Source organism: Pinus tabuliformis, chromosome 4_2 (genome assembly GCF_031772625.1).
Source record: "Pinus tabuliformis cultivar Carrire ecotype Pingquan chromosome 4_2, CPIR1, whole genome shotgun sequence".
Lineage (NCBI taxonomy): Eukaryota > Viridiplantae > Streptophyta > Pinopsida > Pinales > Pinaceae > Pinus > Pinus tabuliformis.
Genome location: NC_142304.1, coordinates 83021173 through 83037947, shown reverse-complemented (window position 1 = coordinate 83037947; position 16775 = coordinate 83021173). Strand labels below are relative to the sequence as shown.

General features: G+C 26.9%; 1 protein-coding gene across 8 annotated transcripts in view; it reads left to right on the top strand.

The window, feature by feature from the left end:
• The window catches only part of LOC149168311 (protein EMSY-LIKE 1-like), a 293681-nt gene extending 286637 nt beyond the window's left edge, over nt 1-7044 (top strand). For 7 of the 8 annotated variants that reach the window (XM_089428252.1, XM_089428251.1, XM_089428255.1 and 4 more), the window contains 3 exons: nt 6016-6078; nt 6232-6295; nt 6392-7044. In XM_089428252.1, coding sequence (XP_089284378.1) covers nt 6016-6078; nt 6232-6295; nt 6392-6678 — 414 coding nt within the window. In that variant the 3' untranslated portion in view covers nt 6679-7044. The remainder of the gene's footprint in view (nt 1-6015; nt 6079-6231; nt 6296-6391) is intronic. The other variant, XM_089428257.1, reaches the window with a different exon arrangement.
• The last annotated feature ends 9731 nt before the right edge of the window (nt 7045-16775 follow it).

Genomic DNA, 16775 nt, shown 5'->3' with positions numbered 1-16775 from the left:
GACCTAACATAATTACTTTTTTTTCAGCAGAGCAGGACTGATAGTGATTATGATATCTCATGATATTATGATATCTTGATATCTCATGATATTATGATATCTCTATGATATCTCATGATATTATGATATCTTGATATCTCATGATATTATGATATCTCTTCCTGCGAGCGATCCTTTGATTTTAAATAATGTATCAACACTTTTATTAAAGGTTTTAGGAAACCTTTCATTACTAGTCTCCATTTTACTCTTTAAATATTAAATACCTTTTTAAATCACTCTTTTTTTTATAATAGTTTTTTTACATAAAACCTTTTTTTTTTTTTTTATTTTATATATTCTCTTAATTTGTAAAATATATTTCCACTTCTCTCTCATAAAAATCTAATATATATATATATTTCAAATATTCTCTTCTTCTTTTTTTCACTCTTAATAATTTTTTTTTATATAATAATAATTTTTTTTTTTAATTATAAATTATATATATTATATAATTTTAATTTATATGTATTATAAAATTATAATTATATAAAATTTAATATATATATTTCAAATATTCTCTTCTTCTTCTTTTTTTTCACTCTTAATAAATTTTTTTTATATAAAAATAATTTTTTTTTTAATTATAAATTATATATATTATATAATTTTAATTTATATGTATTATAAAATTATAATTATATAAAATTTATATATACTTTTTTGAGACCCACTTTTCCTTTATAATTATAATAATATTTTTTTTTTCGAAAATTTGGATGAGTCGTGACTAATTTGGAGTCGTGACTATTTGGAGTCGTGACTAATTTGGATGGATGAGATGTGACTCACAGGAGTTGTGACTAATTTGGAGTCGTGACTATTTGGAGTCGTGACTAATTTGGATGGATGAGATGTGACTCACAGGAGTTGTGACTAATTTGGACTAATTTGGATGGATGAGATGTGACTCACAATACAATCTTTAGATTTGAACGATTAAAATTATTTAGATCACACCTTTTTTCCTCCAATGTTATCAAAATATCTTTTACTTTTAAAATACCATGGGCTATTACCATGGGTTGTTTTTAAAATTTCTTGTAAGGAGTCGTGACTATTTGGAGTCGTGACTAATTTGGATGGATGAGATGTGACTCTCACAATTTGGATTCGCCAAAAGTATTCTTTTCAACTATATTTGATTTAGGAATCACCAATTGGTTAGCACATTTAGGACCTAACATAATTACTTTTTTTTCAGCAGAGCAGGATTGATAGTGATTATGATATCTCATGATATTATGATATCTTGATATCTCATCATATTATGATATCTCATGATATTATGATATCTTGATATCTCATGATATTATGATATCTCTATGATATCTCATGATATTATGATATCTTGATATCTCATGATATTATGATAATTATGATATCTCATGATATTATGATATCTTGATATCTCATCATATTATGATATCTCATGATATTATGATATCTTGATATCTCATGATATTATGATATCTCTATGATATCTCATGATATTATGATATCTTGATATCTCATGATATTATGATATCTCTTCCTGCGAGCGATCCTTTGATTTTAAATAATGTATTAACACTTTTATTAAAGGTTTTAGGAAACCTTTCATTACTAGTCTCCATTTTACTCTTTAAATATTAAATACCTTTTTAAATCACTCTTTTTTTTATAATAGTTTTTTTATATAAAACCTTTTTTTTTTTTTTTATTTTATATATTCTCTTAATTTGTAAAATATATTTCCACTTCTCTCTTATAAAAATCTAATATATATATATATTTCAAATATTCTCTTCTTCTTTTTTTTTCACTCTTAATAATTTTTTTTTATATAATAATAATTTTTTTTTAATTATAAATTATATATATTATATAATTTTAATTTATATGTATTATAAAATTATAATTATATAAAATTTAATATATATATTTCAAATATTCTCTTCTTCTTTTTTTCACTCTTAATAATTTTTTTTATATAAAAATAATTTTTTTTTTAATTATAAATTATATATATTATATAATTTTAATTTATATGTATTATAAAATTATAATTATATAAAATTTATATATACTTTTTTGAGACCCACTTTTCCTTTATAATTATAATAATATTTTTTTTTTTCGAAAATTTGGATGAGTGTGACTAATTTGGAGTCGTGATTTGGAGTCGTGACTATTTGGAGTCGTGACTATTTTGGATGGATGAGATGTGACTCACAGGAGTCGTGACTATTTGGAGTCGTGACTAATTTGGACTAATTTGGATGGATGAGATGTGACTCACAGGAGTCGTGACTATTTGGAGTCGTGACTAATTTGGATGGATGAGATGTGACTCACAATACAATCTTTAGATTTGAACGATGACTATTTGGAGTCGTGACTAATTTGGATGGATGAGATGTGACTCACAATACAATCTTTAGATTTGAACGATTAAAAACGATTAAAATTATTTAGATCACACATTTTTTCTCCAATGTTATCAAAATATCTTTTACTTTTAAAATACCATGGGCTATTACCATGGGTTGTTTTTAAAATTTCTTGTAAGGAGTCGTGACTATTTGGAGTCGTGACTAATTTGGATGGATGAGATGTGACTCTCACAATTTGGATGGATAATTTGGATGGATGAGATGTGACTCTCACAATACAATCTTTAGATTTGAACGATTATGACTATTTGGAGTCGTGACTAATTTGGATGGATAATTTGGATGGATGAGATGTGACTCTCACAATTTGGATGGATAATTTGGATGGATGAGATGTGACTCTCACAATACAATCTTTAGATTTGAACGATTAAAATTATTTAGATCACACCTTTTTTCTCCAATGTTATCAAAATATCTTTTACTTTTAAAATACCATGGGTTGTTTTTAAAATTTCTTGTAAAAAGTAATATTTACTTTTTAGACCACACATTTTTTCTCCAATGTTATCAAAATATCTTTTACTTTTAAAATACCATGGGCTATTACCATGGGTTGTTTTTAAAATTTCTTGTAAAAAGTAATATTTACGTCACGTAAGAGCTTTTGTATCTTTGTTTTTTCTTTAACTTTTAAAATAACATAGGCTATTACCGTACACCTTTTTTCTCCAATGTTATCAAAATATCTTTTACTTTTAAAATACCATGGGTTGTTTTTAAAATTTCTTGTAAAAAGTAATATCTTTGTTTTTTCTTCAACTTTTAAAATACCATAGGCTATTACCGTACACCTTTTTTTCTCCAATGTTATCAAAATATCTTTTACTTTTAAAATACCATGGGTTGTTTTTAAAATTTCTTGTAAAAAGTAATATCTTTGTTTTTTCTTTAACTTTTAAAATACCATAGGCTATTACCGTACACCTTTTTTCTCCAATGTTATCAAAATATCTTTACTTTTAAAATACCATGGGTTGTTTTTAAAATTTCTTGTAAAAAGTAATATTTTTCTCCAATGTTATCAAAATATCTTTTACTTTTAAAATACCATGGGTTGTTTTTAAAATTTCTTGTAAAAAGTAATATTTACGTTTTAGATCACTCATTTTTTCTCCAATGTTATCAAAATATCTTTTACTTTTAAAATATCATGGGCTATTACCATGGGTTGTTTTTGTTTTTTCTTTAACTTTTAAAATACCATAGGCTATTACCATCACACATTTTTTCTCCAATGTTATCAAAATATCTTTTACTTTTAAAATACCATGGGCTATTACCATGAGTTGTTTTTAAAATTTCTTGTAAAAAGTAATATTTACGTCACGTAAGAGCTTTTGTATCTTTTTTTTCTCTTTAACTTTTAAAATACCATAGGCTATTACCATGGGTTGTTTTTAAAACCTCTGTTAAAATGTTCTCCATAAAACGTATTCTTTTTGTTTTTTGTGTTTCTTTCTTTTTCTTTGAACTTTATAAAATACCATGGGCAATTACCATGGGTTGTTTTTAAAACCGCGGTTTTACTTGAAAAGATTCCCGCTTATCTTTATTATGGACTTTTATCAATAATGTAAAACCCTTATATATATATTATATATGTATATATATTTTTTTTCATTTTTTTTTTCTTCGGAATATATTATTTCCTTTCCTCTTTTTTTTATATACCCTTCTTTATTTTTTATTAATTTTTTTTAAATAATGGCCAAAGACCTAAAAAATGGAGAATCTCCCAATATGTAGTGAAACACTTCAATTATGACAGCAACGAAGTTGATGATAGGTTGATAGCCAAAGGCCTGGTGATCAGCGAATGTGGCTCTGATACCACATGAAGCGAACAAAGTTCCTTCTATCCTTCTAAGAATTAATTACTCCAGAAGACTTGGAATATCAAATTATCCATTAAGAATATAATTATTATATTAAATAAAATGTATGAATAAGAATGATAATGAATTACAAATGAGAACGAAAGGCTTGCTTATATACCAAGCAAGTGTCTCTTCCTGAAGAGTCATGTCCTATTAGACATGCCTCTTCAACTTAATTACTAGCTTAACTAACTATTATTTATGATTATTATCTTTTACATTATATTTATATTATTTATATATTTTATTCGTTACATATTCAAGGTAAACATCAATGCCTAAGTTTCAAACACCTTACACAAGGAATCAAAAGAGTCGAATCCATAACCTTCCAAACTAGGGGAAGGAGATCTCATATTCGACTCGTGCACTTGAACTAACCCTCCAGACTAACTAACTATCTATTAGTAATTATTCTAAACTTCTTTTCACATGATAGTTGTAATTTTCAAAACAAGTAACTACATCTCACCTGTTTTTCTCAAATTGATTTACCTTTTCCCTTTTTTTTGAAGTCTATGCCATATATTATACGCTTACGGTCATGGAAAAACAGTTTGCCATTCCAGACTCTACCGCTAAAAATGCTTATCTGTTGGTCCCGCCACAAAATAGGACCATAAATTGGTTCCAAACCAACCAGAGAAGCTTTTATACACCAAAATCCACCTCAGTTGAAATGCATATTAGTGTAACTCATAAACAATGAATTGAGGGAAATTACAATTTTGTAATTCAGAAGTACCGCAAGTATCTTTAAATCATAAATTGACTTTGACAGTGGATTTGATTTGATTATCACAATTGCTTGAATCTTTCTAACCACATGATCGATGAAGAAATTTGGAAATGGATTGGAAGTTTTCGAAGATCCAATTCTTTGTATTTGTTAGTTTCTCATGAGAGGTGTTTAGACAAAGTTTAGATGAAAATGGAGTTAAAGCAAGGCCTGAAATTGTTTTAATTTTGGATAATAGTCTCTTTAACATAGTTTCTTATATTGGGCAAATACATCTATGGGTCTTCATCACGAGAAAGTGATATTTGTTGCTTCATCTTAAACGTTTCTGGTTGTTTTCACGGATAAAAGTAGCCTTCGATGTTAGGATGCAATGCACTTACGCATATTGTTCTTCAAGTGACCAACAATCTACATGTAAGATAACATCATTAGAGATCAATTACATCCTCAGTTATCATGAGCATCACTGTCAACTTAATTTTGCATTGGCCATGCATGTAAATATTTTGTGGTATGGCTTGAACCTAATTTTTGTTACACGTATTTAATTGTTTATTAACAACTGTTATTATAACAGAAAAGCATTAGAATGGTTTCGTAGATTAAGTTCTTTTGATAGTTTTTTTTTCCTGTTGAATGATGGCGTGGATTTTTTTTTTCTGGTTCAAATCCTTAAGTAGGATCAGATTGTTATTGAGACGTTCTCTTTCGTTTTTCTATATTTATGTTTAAATCAATTTTGTAAGTAGTAAGCTTTATTAATCTTGTTATGTCTTCATTTAGTGAGGTCTGAGGTTCTAGGGTTTTGGTGTAAACTGGGATTTCTTTTGAAATCTTATAATTATTGTTGCCTCGTAAGAGAATTCCTGTATGATTCAGGCTGTTTTGTGACTACGAAATGTTGGTCTTCAAACAGGTCATGAAAGTGTTAGAGACACCCACTCCAGATCTTCTGAAAGAAGCTGAAAAGCACTTAGAAGTAAATATTATGCATTCTTTATGGTTTCATAATTTAGATCTATATGTTCTCTTTACTGTATAGTAGTAGGCTTACTTATCCTGAAGCAATTTTTTATAATAAGAACTAGCATGCCTTACCTGCTAACAATTTGTGTGATTATCTTTTTTAAAGAAACAAAAGCGTTATCTCAATCTAAGTCTGCAGGCAGTTTCTAGAAAGAGAGAAACATTTGAAGGTATGTTTACAGAACTTTGTGCAAGACGATCTCTTTTCATGTTCCTTTCGTATACTAAACAATAATGAAAATGCTTATGAAATGGAACCTCTGCAGCTGAAGGGCCTGCTCAGAATCCTTCTGTTCCACACGGTCATGGTGGCCAAGGTGGTGATATCCACGTTGGTGGAGAGTATGAAAACAAAAGTAGCGATGGAAGAAACACAAATATTGAAGATGATAAACGTGGTAGCATTGACAGCGGCAGAAGCAGTAGTACTGCAAGTGGTAGTAAGAGAATTGGAAGCGGCAGAAGCGGTAGCAGTAGCGATGGCAGCCGCAGCAGTGGCGATGGTATTGGAAATAACAGTGAAGCTGGAAGTGGTGATGATTCTGATGATTAATAACACAGTTTCATGTAGTGTATTCAATTGATGATTCGAACTTTTTTTTTAATCTTTCCAGTAGAGAGTTTTATTGAATGCCCTCTGAAATGTATGGCGGATGGGATGCTGGTACTCTGATATCAGCATCTTCAAATAATCTTTCCAGTAGAGAGTTTTATTGAATGCCCTCTGAAATGTATGGCGGATGGGATGCTGGTACTCTGATATCAGCATCTTTAATATTCATATTTTCTTCATTGTCCATATGGCGGATGGGATGCTGGTACTCTGATATCAGCATCTTTAATATTCATATTTTCTTCATTGTCCAAACCTTGCACGCTTTGTTTCAGTCATATTTTTTGATAGGTTCGTTGGCTTATATTCAAAGATTTTAGGCTAGAAGCCTATGTAGTGTTTTAGTATGTAGGTATATGATTTATGTCACTTTGGATGGTCTGAAGAAGATATTTTTGGGATGCGAATATATTTTCGTAGGTATGCAAAAAAAAAATTCACCAATTTTAAAGTAGAATTTTGACAAAAACAAACACATCATTAAGAAATTATGAAATGAAATGATATTGGCTCACGACACTAAAAATAGTCTATGAGATCATTAGTTCTTTGTTTTTCACTCTTTGCAATTCAGTCTTTTTCCGATCCAAATTGATGATGAGCTGACCCTACTTTCCAACAATCCCCTCGCTAAAAAGACAATGCTAAGAAACTGATGCTAACATGTTCTCATAACCTTTTCTAATGTCTTTGAATGCATCACATTCCAAAATGAAATGTTTTTCCGATTCCACAGCCCCAGAATTCCACCATCTTGTTTCACATTGAAGTTGATGTGAGTTGGTCCTTAATTGCACAATAAGAACCTTTGCCCTCCACGAAATGCTAACTCCAATAAACTCTTTTTGTTGTAAATCACATGTAGGGTTAAATTCCTCAATGTAATATTTCTTCTTTCTACCAACCTCTTTTCCCCATACCTTGTACGAAACTTCTCCATAACAAAATCCTTTAGCGCCTTGCTATGGTCTGAAGAAGACAATATTCTTTTGAGATACAAATATATTTTCTTAGGTATGCAAAAAATTCACCAATTTAAAAATAGAATTTTGACAAAAACAAACACGTCAATAAGAAATTATTAACATTACTGAATAAAGCATTCTTCAATGTAATATTTCTTCTTTCTACTCAACTCCTATTATTAACATTACTGAATAAAGCATTCTTCAATGTAATATTTCTTCTTTCTACTCAACTCCTTTCTCCATAAGCATTCCTCAATGTAATATTTCTTCTTTCTACCCAACTCTTTTCGCCATACTTTTTTACGAAACTTTTCCATAACAAAATCCTTTAGCTCCTTGCTATAGTTTGAAGAAGATATATTTTTGAGATACAAATATATTTTCTAAGTGCAAAAAATTCACCAATTTTAAAATAGAATTTTAACAAAAACAAACAAATTAATAAAAAAAATTTAACATCACTAAATAAAATTAACATCTTAATCTATTTTGACGAAAACAAACACATCAATAAGAAATTAATTCCTTTACAGGGCTAAATAAGATTATTATCTTATTCTTTTTAAACAAACACATCAATAAGAAATATAAGATTATTCAGAAATTAATTCCTTTAGACGGCTAAATAAGATTATTATCTTATTCGTTTTAAATGTAATCTTAGTATATTTTCACAAAAACAAACACATCAATAAGAATTAATTTACATTGCTAAATAAGATTATTATCTTATTCTTCTTAAAAGTAAGATAACATATATATCTCCACGGTTTTTTTTTTTAACTTGATTAGTATAAATAGGATTTTTTAAAATTAATATAAAAGCACTTTTAAAATTTAATATAACTTTAGCATTGTTCATTTACATGTTATTTTTATTTTTTTTCAAATGCCTTTAGTGTTAAAAAATACTTGCTGCTAAATTTGGCATATGATTTTTTTTAATTATTAGTATAAATAGAAAAGAAACACATCAACCAGAATTAATTTACATTACTAAATAAGATTATTATCTTATTATTTTTTTCCAAATACCTTTAGTGTTAAAAAATACTTGCTGCTAAATTTGGCATATGATTTTTTTTAATTATTAGTATAAATAGAAAAGAAACACATCAACAAGAATTAATTTACATTACTAAATAAGATTATTATCTTATTCTTCGTAAAAGTAAGATTGACATATATATCTCCACGGTTTTTTTTTTACTTGATTAGTATAAATAGGATTTTTTTTTTTTTAAATTAATATAAAAAGGACTTTCAAAGTTTAATATAACTTTAGTACTGTTCATCTACATGTCACTTATTTTTTTTTCAAATCCCGTTTAGTGTTAAAAATTACTTAGTACTAAATTTGGCATATGAATTATTAGTATAAATAGTGGTATTAATATTGATATATTTGTTTGCTTGATGTTTTGCAATGGAAACTTTTTTTTTTTAAAGATTAAATTATTAAATTTTGCTAAAAATTAAAATGGATTTTTTTATAAAAAAATATTTATTAATTTTTTTTATATTAAAATATATTATTATCAAAATATATAAATATGTATTTCATTGCTTTAATTTTTGTTTTTTTTATGAGTTTGCTTTCTACTAGCTATTAGATTTGTGAATTAAAGATTACATTCAAGATTTGTGAATTTTTACCAAAATATTATATCGGATTTGTGAATTTTTACCAAAATATTAAATCTTTACCAAAATATTATATCGGATTTGTGAATTTCTATTAGCATTTGTGAATTTTTACGGGGCTTCTCAACAAATTTATACAATATTACATCAAATACGAGGCTTTTTAATAAATTCATACAAACCTGAATTTCTTTTCAATAAATTCTTACAAACGCGAGCCTCAATAAATTCATACAAAATATTATATCAAATTTGTGAATTTCTACTATTCATACAAAATATTATATCAAATTTGCGAATTTCTACTAGCCATCATATTTGTAATAATTTCATACAAAATATTATATCAAATTTGCGAATTTCTACTAGCCATCAGATTTGTGATTTCTTAGTAAAAAGTATTATATCAAATTTGTGAATTTCTACTAGCCATCAGATTTGTGAATTAAAGATTCTGAATAAAGTTTCTGAATAAATTCATACAGAATATTATATCAAATTTGCGAATTTCTATTAGCCATCAGATTAAATATTATATCAAATTTGCGAATTTCAAAGTTTCTGAATAAATTCATACAGAATATTATATCAAATTTGCGAATTTCTATTAGCCATCAGATTAAATATTATATCAAATTTGCGAATTTCTACTAGCCATCAGATTTGTGAATTAAAGATTCTGAATAAATTCATTTAGAATATTATATCAAATTTGCGAATTTGCGAATTTCTACTAGCCATCAGATTTGTGAATTAAAGATTCTGAATAATTTCATACAAAATATTATATCAAATTTGCGAATTTCTACTAGCCATCAGATTTGTGATTTCTTAGTAAAAAATATTATATCAAATTTGCGAATTTCTGATTTGTGAATTAAAGATTCTGAATAAATTCATTTAGAATATTATATCAAATTTGCGAATTTGCGAATTTCTACTAGCCATCAGATTTGTGAATTAAAGATTCTGAATAATTTCATACAAAATATTATATCAAATTTGCGAATTTCTACTAGCCATCAAATTTGTGATTTCTTAGTAAAAAATATTATATCAAATTTGCGAATTTCTACTAGCCATCAGATTTGTGAATTAAAGATTCTGAATAAATTCATACATAATATTATATCAAATTTGCGAATTTCTACTAGCCATCAGATTTGTGAATTAAAGATTCTGAATAAATTCATTTAGAATATTATATCAAATTTGCGAATTTGCGAATTTCTACTAGCCATCAGATTTGTGAATTAAAGATTCTGAATAATTTCATACAAAATATTATATCAAATTTGCGAATTTCTACTAGCCATCAGATTTGTGATTTCTTAGTAAAAAATATTATATCAAATTTGCGAATTTCTACTAGCCATCAGATTTGTGAATTAAAGATTCTGAATAAATTCATACATAATATTATATCAAATTTGCGAATTTCTACTAGCCATCAGATTAAATATTATATCAAATTTGTGAATTTCTACTAGCCATCAGATTCTGAATAAATTCATTTAGAATATTATATCAAATTTGCGAATTTATATTATATTAAATTTGCGAATTTCTACTAACCATCAGATTTGTGAATAGCCATAGGCATGACAAGCAAATCAGATTTCTTAGTAAAAAGAGCTTGGTAACAAGATTTAAGATCAGTTAACTACTTCTGTCCAAATTAGATTTCTTAGTAAAAAGAGCTTGGTAACAAGATTTGTGAATTAAAGATTTGAATAAATTCATACAAAATATTATATCAAATTTGTGAATTTCTACTAGATAAATTCATGCAAAATATTATATCAAATTTGCGAAAGATTTGTGAATAGCCATAGGCATGACAAGCAAATCAGATTTCTTAGTAAAAAGAGCTTGGTAACAAGATTTAAGATCAGTTAACTACTTCTGTCCAAATTAGATTTCTTAGTAAAAAGAGCTTGGTAACAAGATTTGTGAATTAAAGATTTTGAATAAATTCATACAAAATATTATATCAAATTTGTGAATTTCTACTAGATAAATTCATGCAAAATATTATATCAAATTTGCGAATTTCTACTAGCCATCAGATTTGTGAATTAAAGATTCTGAATAAATTCATACAAAATATTATATCAAATTTGCGAATTTCGACTAGCCATTAGATTTGTGAATTAAAGATTCTGAATAAATTCATACAAAATATTATATCAAATTTGCGAATTTCGACTAGCCATTAGATTTGTGAATTAAAAATTCTGAATAAATTCATACAAAATATTATATCAAATTTGCGAATTTCTACTAACCATCAGATTTGTGAATAGCCATACGCATGACAAGCAAATGACAAGCAAATCAGATTTCTTAGTAAAAAGAGCTTGGTAACAAGATTTAAGATCAGTTAACTACTTCTACGCATGACAAGCAAATCAGATTTCTTAGTAAAAAGAGCTTGGTAACAAGATTCTACGCATGACAAGCAAATCAGATTTCTTAGTAAAAAGAGCTTGGTAACAAGATTCTACGCATGACAAGCAAATCAGATTTCTTAGTAAAATGAGCTTGGTAACAAGATTTAAGATCAGTTAACTAATAGCCATAAGATTTGTGAATAGCCATACGCATGACAAGCAAATTAGTTTTCTTAATAAAAAGAGCTTGGTAATAAATTCATACAAAATATTATATCAAATTTGCGAATTTCGACTAGCCATTAGATTTGTGAATTAAAAATTCTGAATAAATTCATACAAAATATTATATCAAATTTGCGAATTTCTACTAGCCATCAGATTTGTGAATAGCCATACGCATGACAAGCAAATCAGATTTCTAGATTTGTGAATTAAAAATTCTGAATAAATTCATACAAAATATTATATCAAATTTGCGAATTTCTACTAGCCATCAGATTTGTGAATAGCCATACGCATGACAAGCAAATCAGATTTCTTAGTAAAAAGAGCTTGGTAACAAGATTTAAGATCAGTTAACAACTTCTACGCATGACAAGCAAATCAGATTTCTTAGTAAAAAGAGCTTGGTAACAAGATTTAAGATCAGTTAACTACTAGCCATAAGATTTGTGAATAGCCATACGCATGAACTACTTCTACGCATGACAAGCAAATCAGATTTCTTAGTAAAAAGAGCTTGGTAACAAGATTTAAGATCTATCCAAATCAGATTTCTTAGTAAAAAGAGCTTGGTAACAAGATTTGTGAATTAAAGATTCTGAATAAATTCATACAAAATATTATATCAAATTTGCGAATTTTTCTTAGTAAAAAGAGCTTGGTAACAAGATTTGTGAATTAAAGATTCTGAATAAATTCATACAAAATATTATATCAAATTTGCGAATTTCTACTAGCCATCAGATTTGTGAATAGCCATCTAGCCATCAGATTTGTGAATAAAATTTTTTGAATAAATTCATACAAAATATTATATCAAATTTGCGAATTTTTCTTAGTAAAAAGAGTTTGGTAACAAGATTTGTGAATTAAAGATTCTGAATAAATTCATACAAAATATTATATCAAATTTGCGAATTTCTACTAGCCATCAGATTTGTGAATAGCCATCTAGCCATCAGATTTGTGAATAAATTTTTTTGAATAAATTCATACAAAATATTATATCAAATTTGCGAATTTCTACTAGCCATCAGATTTGTGAATAGCCATACGCATGACAAGCAAATCAGATTTCTTAGTAAAAAGAGCTTGGTAACAAGATTTAAGATCAGTTAACTACTTCTACGCATGACAAGCAAATCAGATTTCTTAGTAAAAAGAGCTTGGTAATGACAAGCAAATCAGATTTCTTAGTAAAAAGAGCTTGGTAACAAGATTTAAGATCAGTTAACTACTTCTGTCCAAATCAAATTTCTTAGTAAAAAGAGCTTGGACACAAGATTTGTGAATTAAAGATTCTGAATAAATTCATACAAAATATTATATCAAATTTGCGAATTTCTACGAGCCATCAGATTTGTGAATAGCCATACGCATGACAAGCAAATCAAATTTCTTAATAAAAAGAGCTTGGTAACAAGATTTAAGATCAACTACTGTCCAAATCAGATTTCTTAGTAAAAAGAGCTTGGTAACAAGATTTAAGATCAGTTAACTACTTCTGTCCAAATCATATTTCTTAGTAAAAAGAGCTTGGTAACAAGATTTAAGATCAGTTAACTACTTCTGTCCAAATCAGATTTCTTAGTAAAAAGAGCTTGGTAACAAGATTTAAGATCAATTAACTACTTCTGTCCATTAGATCTCCAGATATAGTGGATCCGATTGGTCCATTTGTATAGAAATATGATAATAGGACCGAACAGGTTCACCAATCGGAGTTGTTTGAGTAAAGAATGTACCGACGTAGAACGATTAAATTTTTGTTCTTGTTCCCATTAAGGGGAGGATTTCAGATAGAGTGGATCTGATTGGTCCATTTGTATAGAAATATGATAATAGGATCGAACAGGTTCACTAATCGGAGTTGTTTGAGTAAAGAATGTACCAACGTAGAACGATTAAATTTTTGTTCCCATTAAGGGGAGGATTTTTTCGAACGTGTTTACTTTGTATATAGTTTGTTTCATATATTAATCCATTTATATTGATTATAAGCCTTATAGATTATATGGATTAATATCACATCTATAGATGTGATATATAATGACTTATAGGCTCTTACGCAGTCTATTCTCTCACCGTGATAAGAATTATTCTCTCACCGTGATAAGAATTCATATGCCCAATAAAATGGAATCTTTATTTTGAATATTATGAAGAATAAATCTTTTTATGATGAAATATTTGTGAATTAAAGATTCTGAATAAATTCATACAAAATATTATATCAAATTTGCGAATTTCCAATTAAAAATTTGTGAATTAAAGATTACATCAGATTTTTTACGGCGAATTTCTACTCTACTAGCCATCAAATTTGTGAATTAAAGATTCTGAATAAATTCATACAAAATATTATATCAAATTTGAGAATTTATACTAGCCATTGTGAATTTCTACTCTACTAGCCATCAAATTTGTGAATTTTTCTACTCTACTAGCCATCAAATTTGTGAATTAAAGATTCTGAATAAATTCATACAAAATATTATATCAAATTTGAGAATTTCTACTAGCCATTGTGAATTTCTACTCTACTAGCCATCAAATTTGTGAATTAAAGATTCTGAATAAATTCATACAAAATATTATATCAAATTTGTGAATACAAAATATTATATCAAATTTGTGAAATTTGTGAATTAAAGATTACATCAGATTTGTGAATTAAAGATTTATTTGTGAATTAAAGATTACATCAGATTTGTGAATTAAATATTTATTTGTGAATTAAAGATTTGTGAATTTTTATGGGGCCTCTGAATAAATTCATACAAAATATTATATCAAATTTGTGAATTTCTAATAGCCAAAGTTTTTTTTTCAGAAAGAAAAAACTGAATTAAAGATTTGTGAATTTTTACGGGGCCTCTGAATAAATTCATACAAAATATTATATCAAATTTGTGAATTTCTAATAGCCATCAAATTTGTGAATTTTACGGGGCCTGTGAATAAATTCATACAAAATATTATATCAAATTTGTGAATTTCTAATAGCCATCAAATTTGTGAATTAAAGATTACATCAGATTTTTTTTACGGGGCTTCTCAATAAATTCATACAAAAATCTTATATCAGATTTGCGAATTTCTACTCTACTAGCCATCAAATTTGTAAATTAAAGATTTTGAATAAATTCATAAAATATTATATCAGATTTGTGAATTTCTACTCGAATTTCTACTCTACTAGCCATCAGATTTGTGAATTAAAGATTCTGAATAAATTCATACAAAATATTATATTTGCGAATTTCTACTATACTACTTAAAGATTACATCAGATTTTTTTACGGGGCTTCTCAATAAATTCATACAAAATCTTATATCAGATTTGCGAATTTCTACTCTACTAGCCATCAAATTTGTAAATTAAAGATTTTGAATAAATTCATAAAATATTATATCAGATTTGTGAATTTCTACTCGAATTTCTACTCTACTAGCCATCAGATTTGTGAATTAAAGATTCTGAATAAATTCATACAAAATATTATATTTGCGAATTTCTACTATACTACTTAAAGATTACATCAGATTTTTTAACGGGGCTTCTCATTAAATTCATACAAAATCTTATATCAGATTTGCGAATTTCTACTCTACTAGCCATCAAATTTGTGAATTAAAGATTCTGAATAAATTCATAAAATATTATATCAAATTTGCGAATTTCTACTAGCCATCAGATTTGTGAATTTCTACTAGAATTTCTACTCTATATCAAATTTGCGAATTTCTACTAGCCATCAGATTTGTGAATTTCTACTAGAATTTCTACTCTACTAGCCATCAGATTTTGTGAATTTCTACTAGAATTTCTACTCTACTAGCCATCAGATTTGTGAATTAAAGATTCTGAATAAATTCATACAAAATAATATCAAATTTGCGAATTTCTACTCTACTATTTGTGAATTAAAGATTCTGAATAAATTCATACAAAATATTATATCAAATTTGCGAATTTCTACTAGCCATCAAATTTGTAATAAATTCATACAAAATAATATCAAATTTGCGAATTTCTACTCTACTATTTGTGAATTAAAGATTCTGAATAAATTCATACAAAATATTATATCAAATTTGCGAATTTCTACTAGCCATCAAATTTGTGAATTAAAGATTACATTAGATTTGTTAATTTTTTACGGGGCTTCTCAATAAATTCATACAAATGTGAATTTCTACTCTACTAGCCATCAATGAATTTTTATGGGGCTTTTCAATAAATTCATATTAACTTAAAGATTACATTAGAATTGTGATTTCAATAAATTCGTATTCAATAGCAAAATATTACGTCAGATTCTTTGTGAATTAAAGATTATATTAGATTTGTGAAAGTACACCGAATTTTTACGGGGCTTCTCAATAAATTCATATTAACTTAAAGATTACATTAGAATTGTGATTTCAATAAATTCATATTTCAACATCTCAATAAATTCATATTAACTTAAAGATTACATTAGAATTGTGATTTCAATAAATTCATATTTCAACATCAAAATATTACGGCCAGATTCTTTGTGAATTAAAGATTATATTAGATTTGTGATTTCAATAAATTCATATTTCAACAACAAAATAGATTCTTTGTGAATTAAAGATTATATCAGATTTGTGAATTAAAGATTAAAGATTATATTCATATTTCAACAACAAAATAGATTCTTTGTGAATTAAAGATTATATTAGATTATTAAAGAAAGATTAAAGATTATATCAGATTCGTGAATTTTGTGAATTTTTACGGGGCTTCTCAATAAAATATTACGTTGGATTTGCGAAT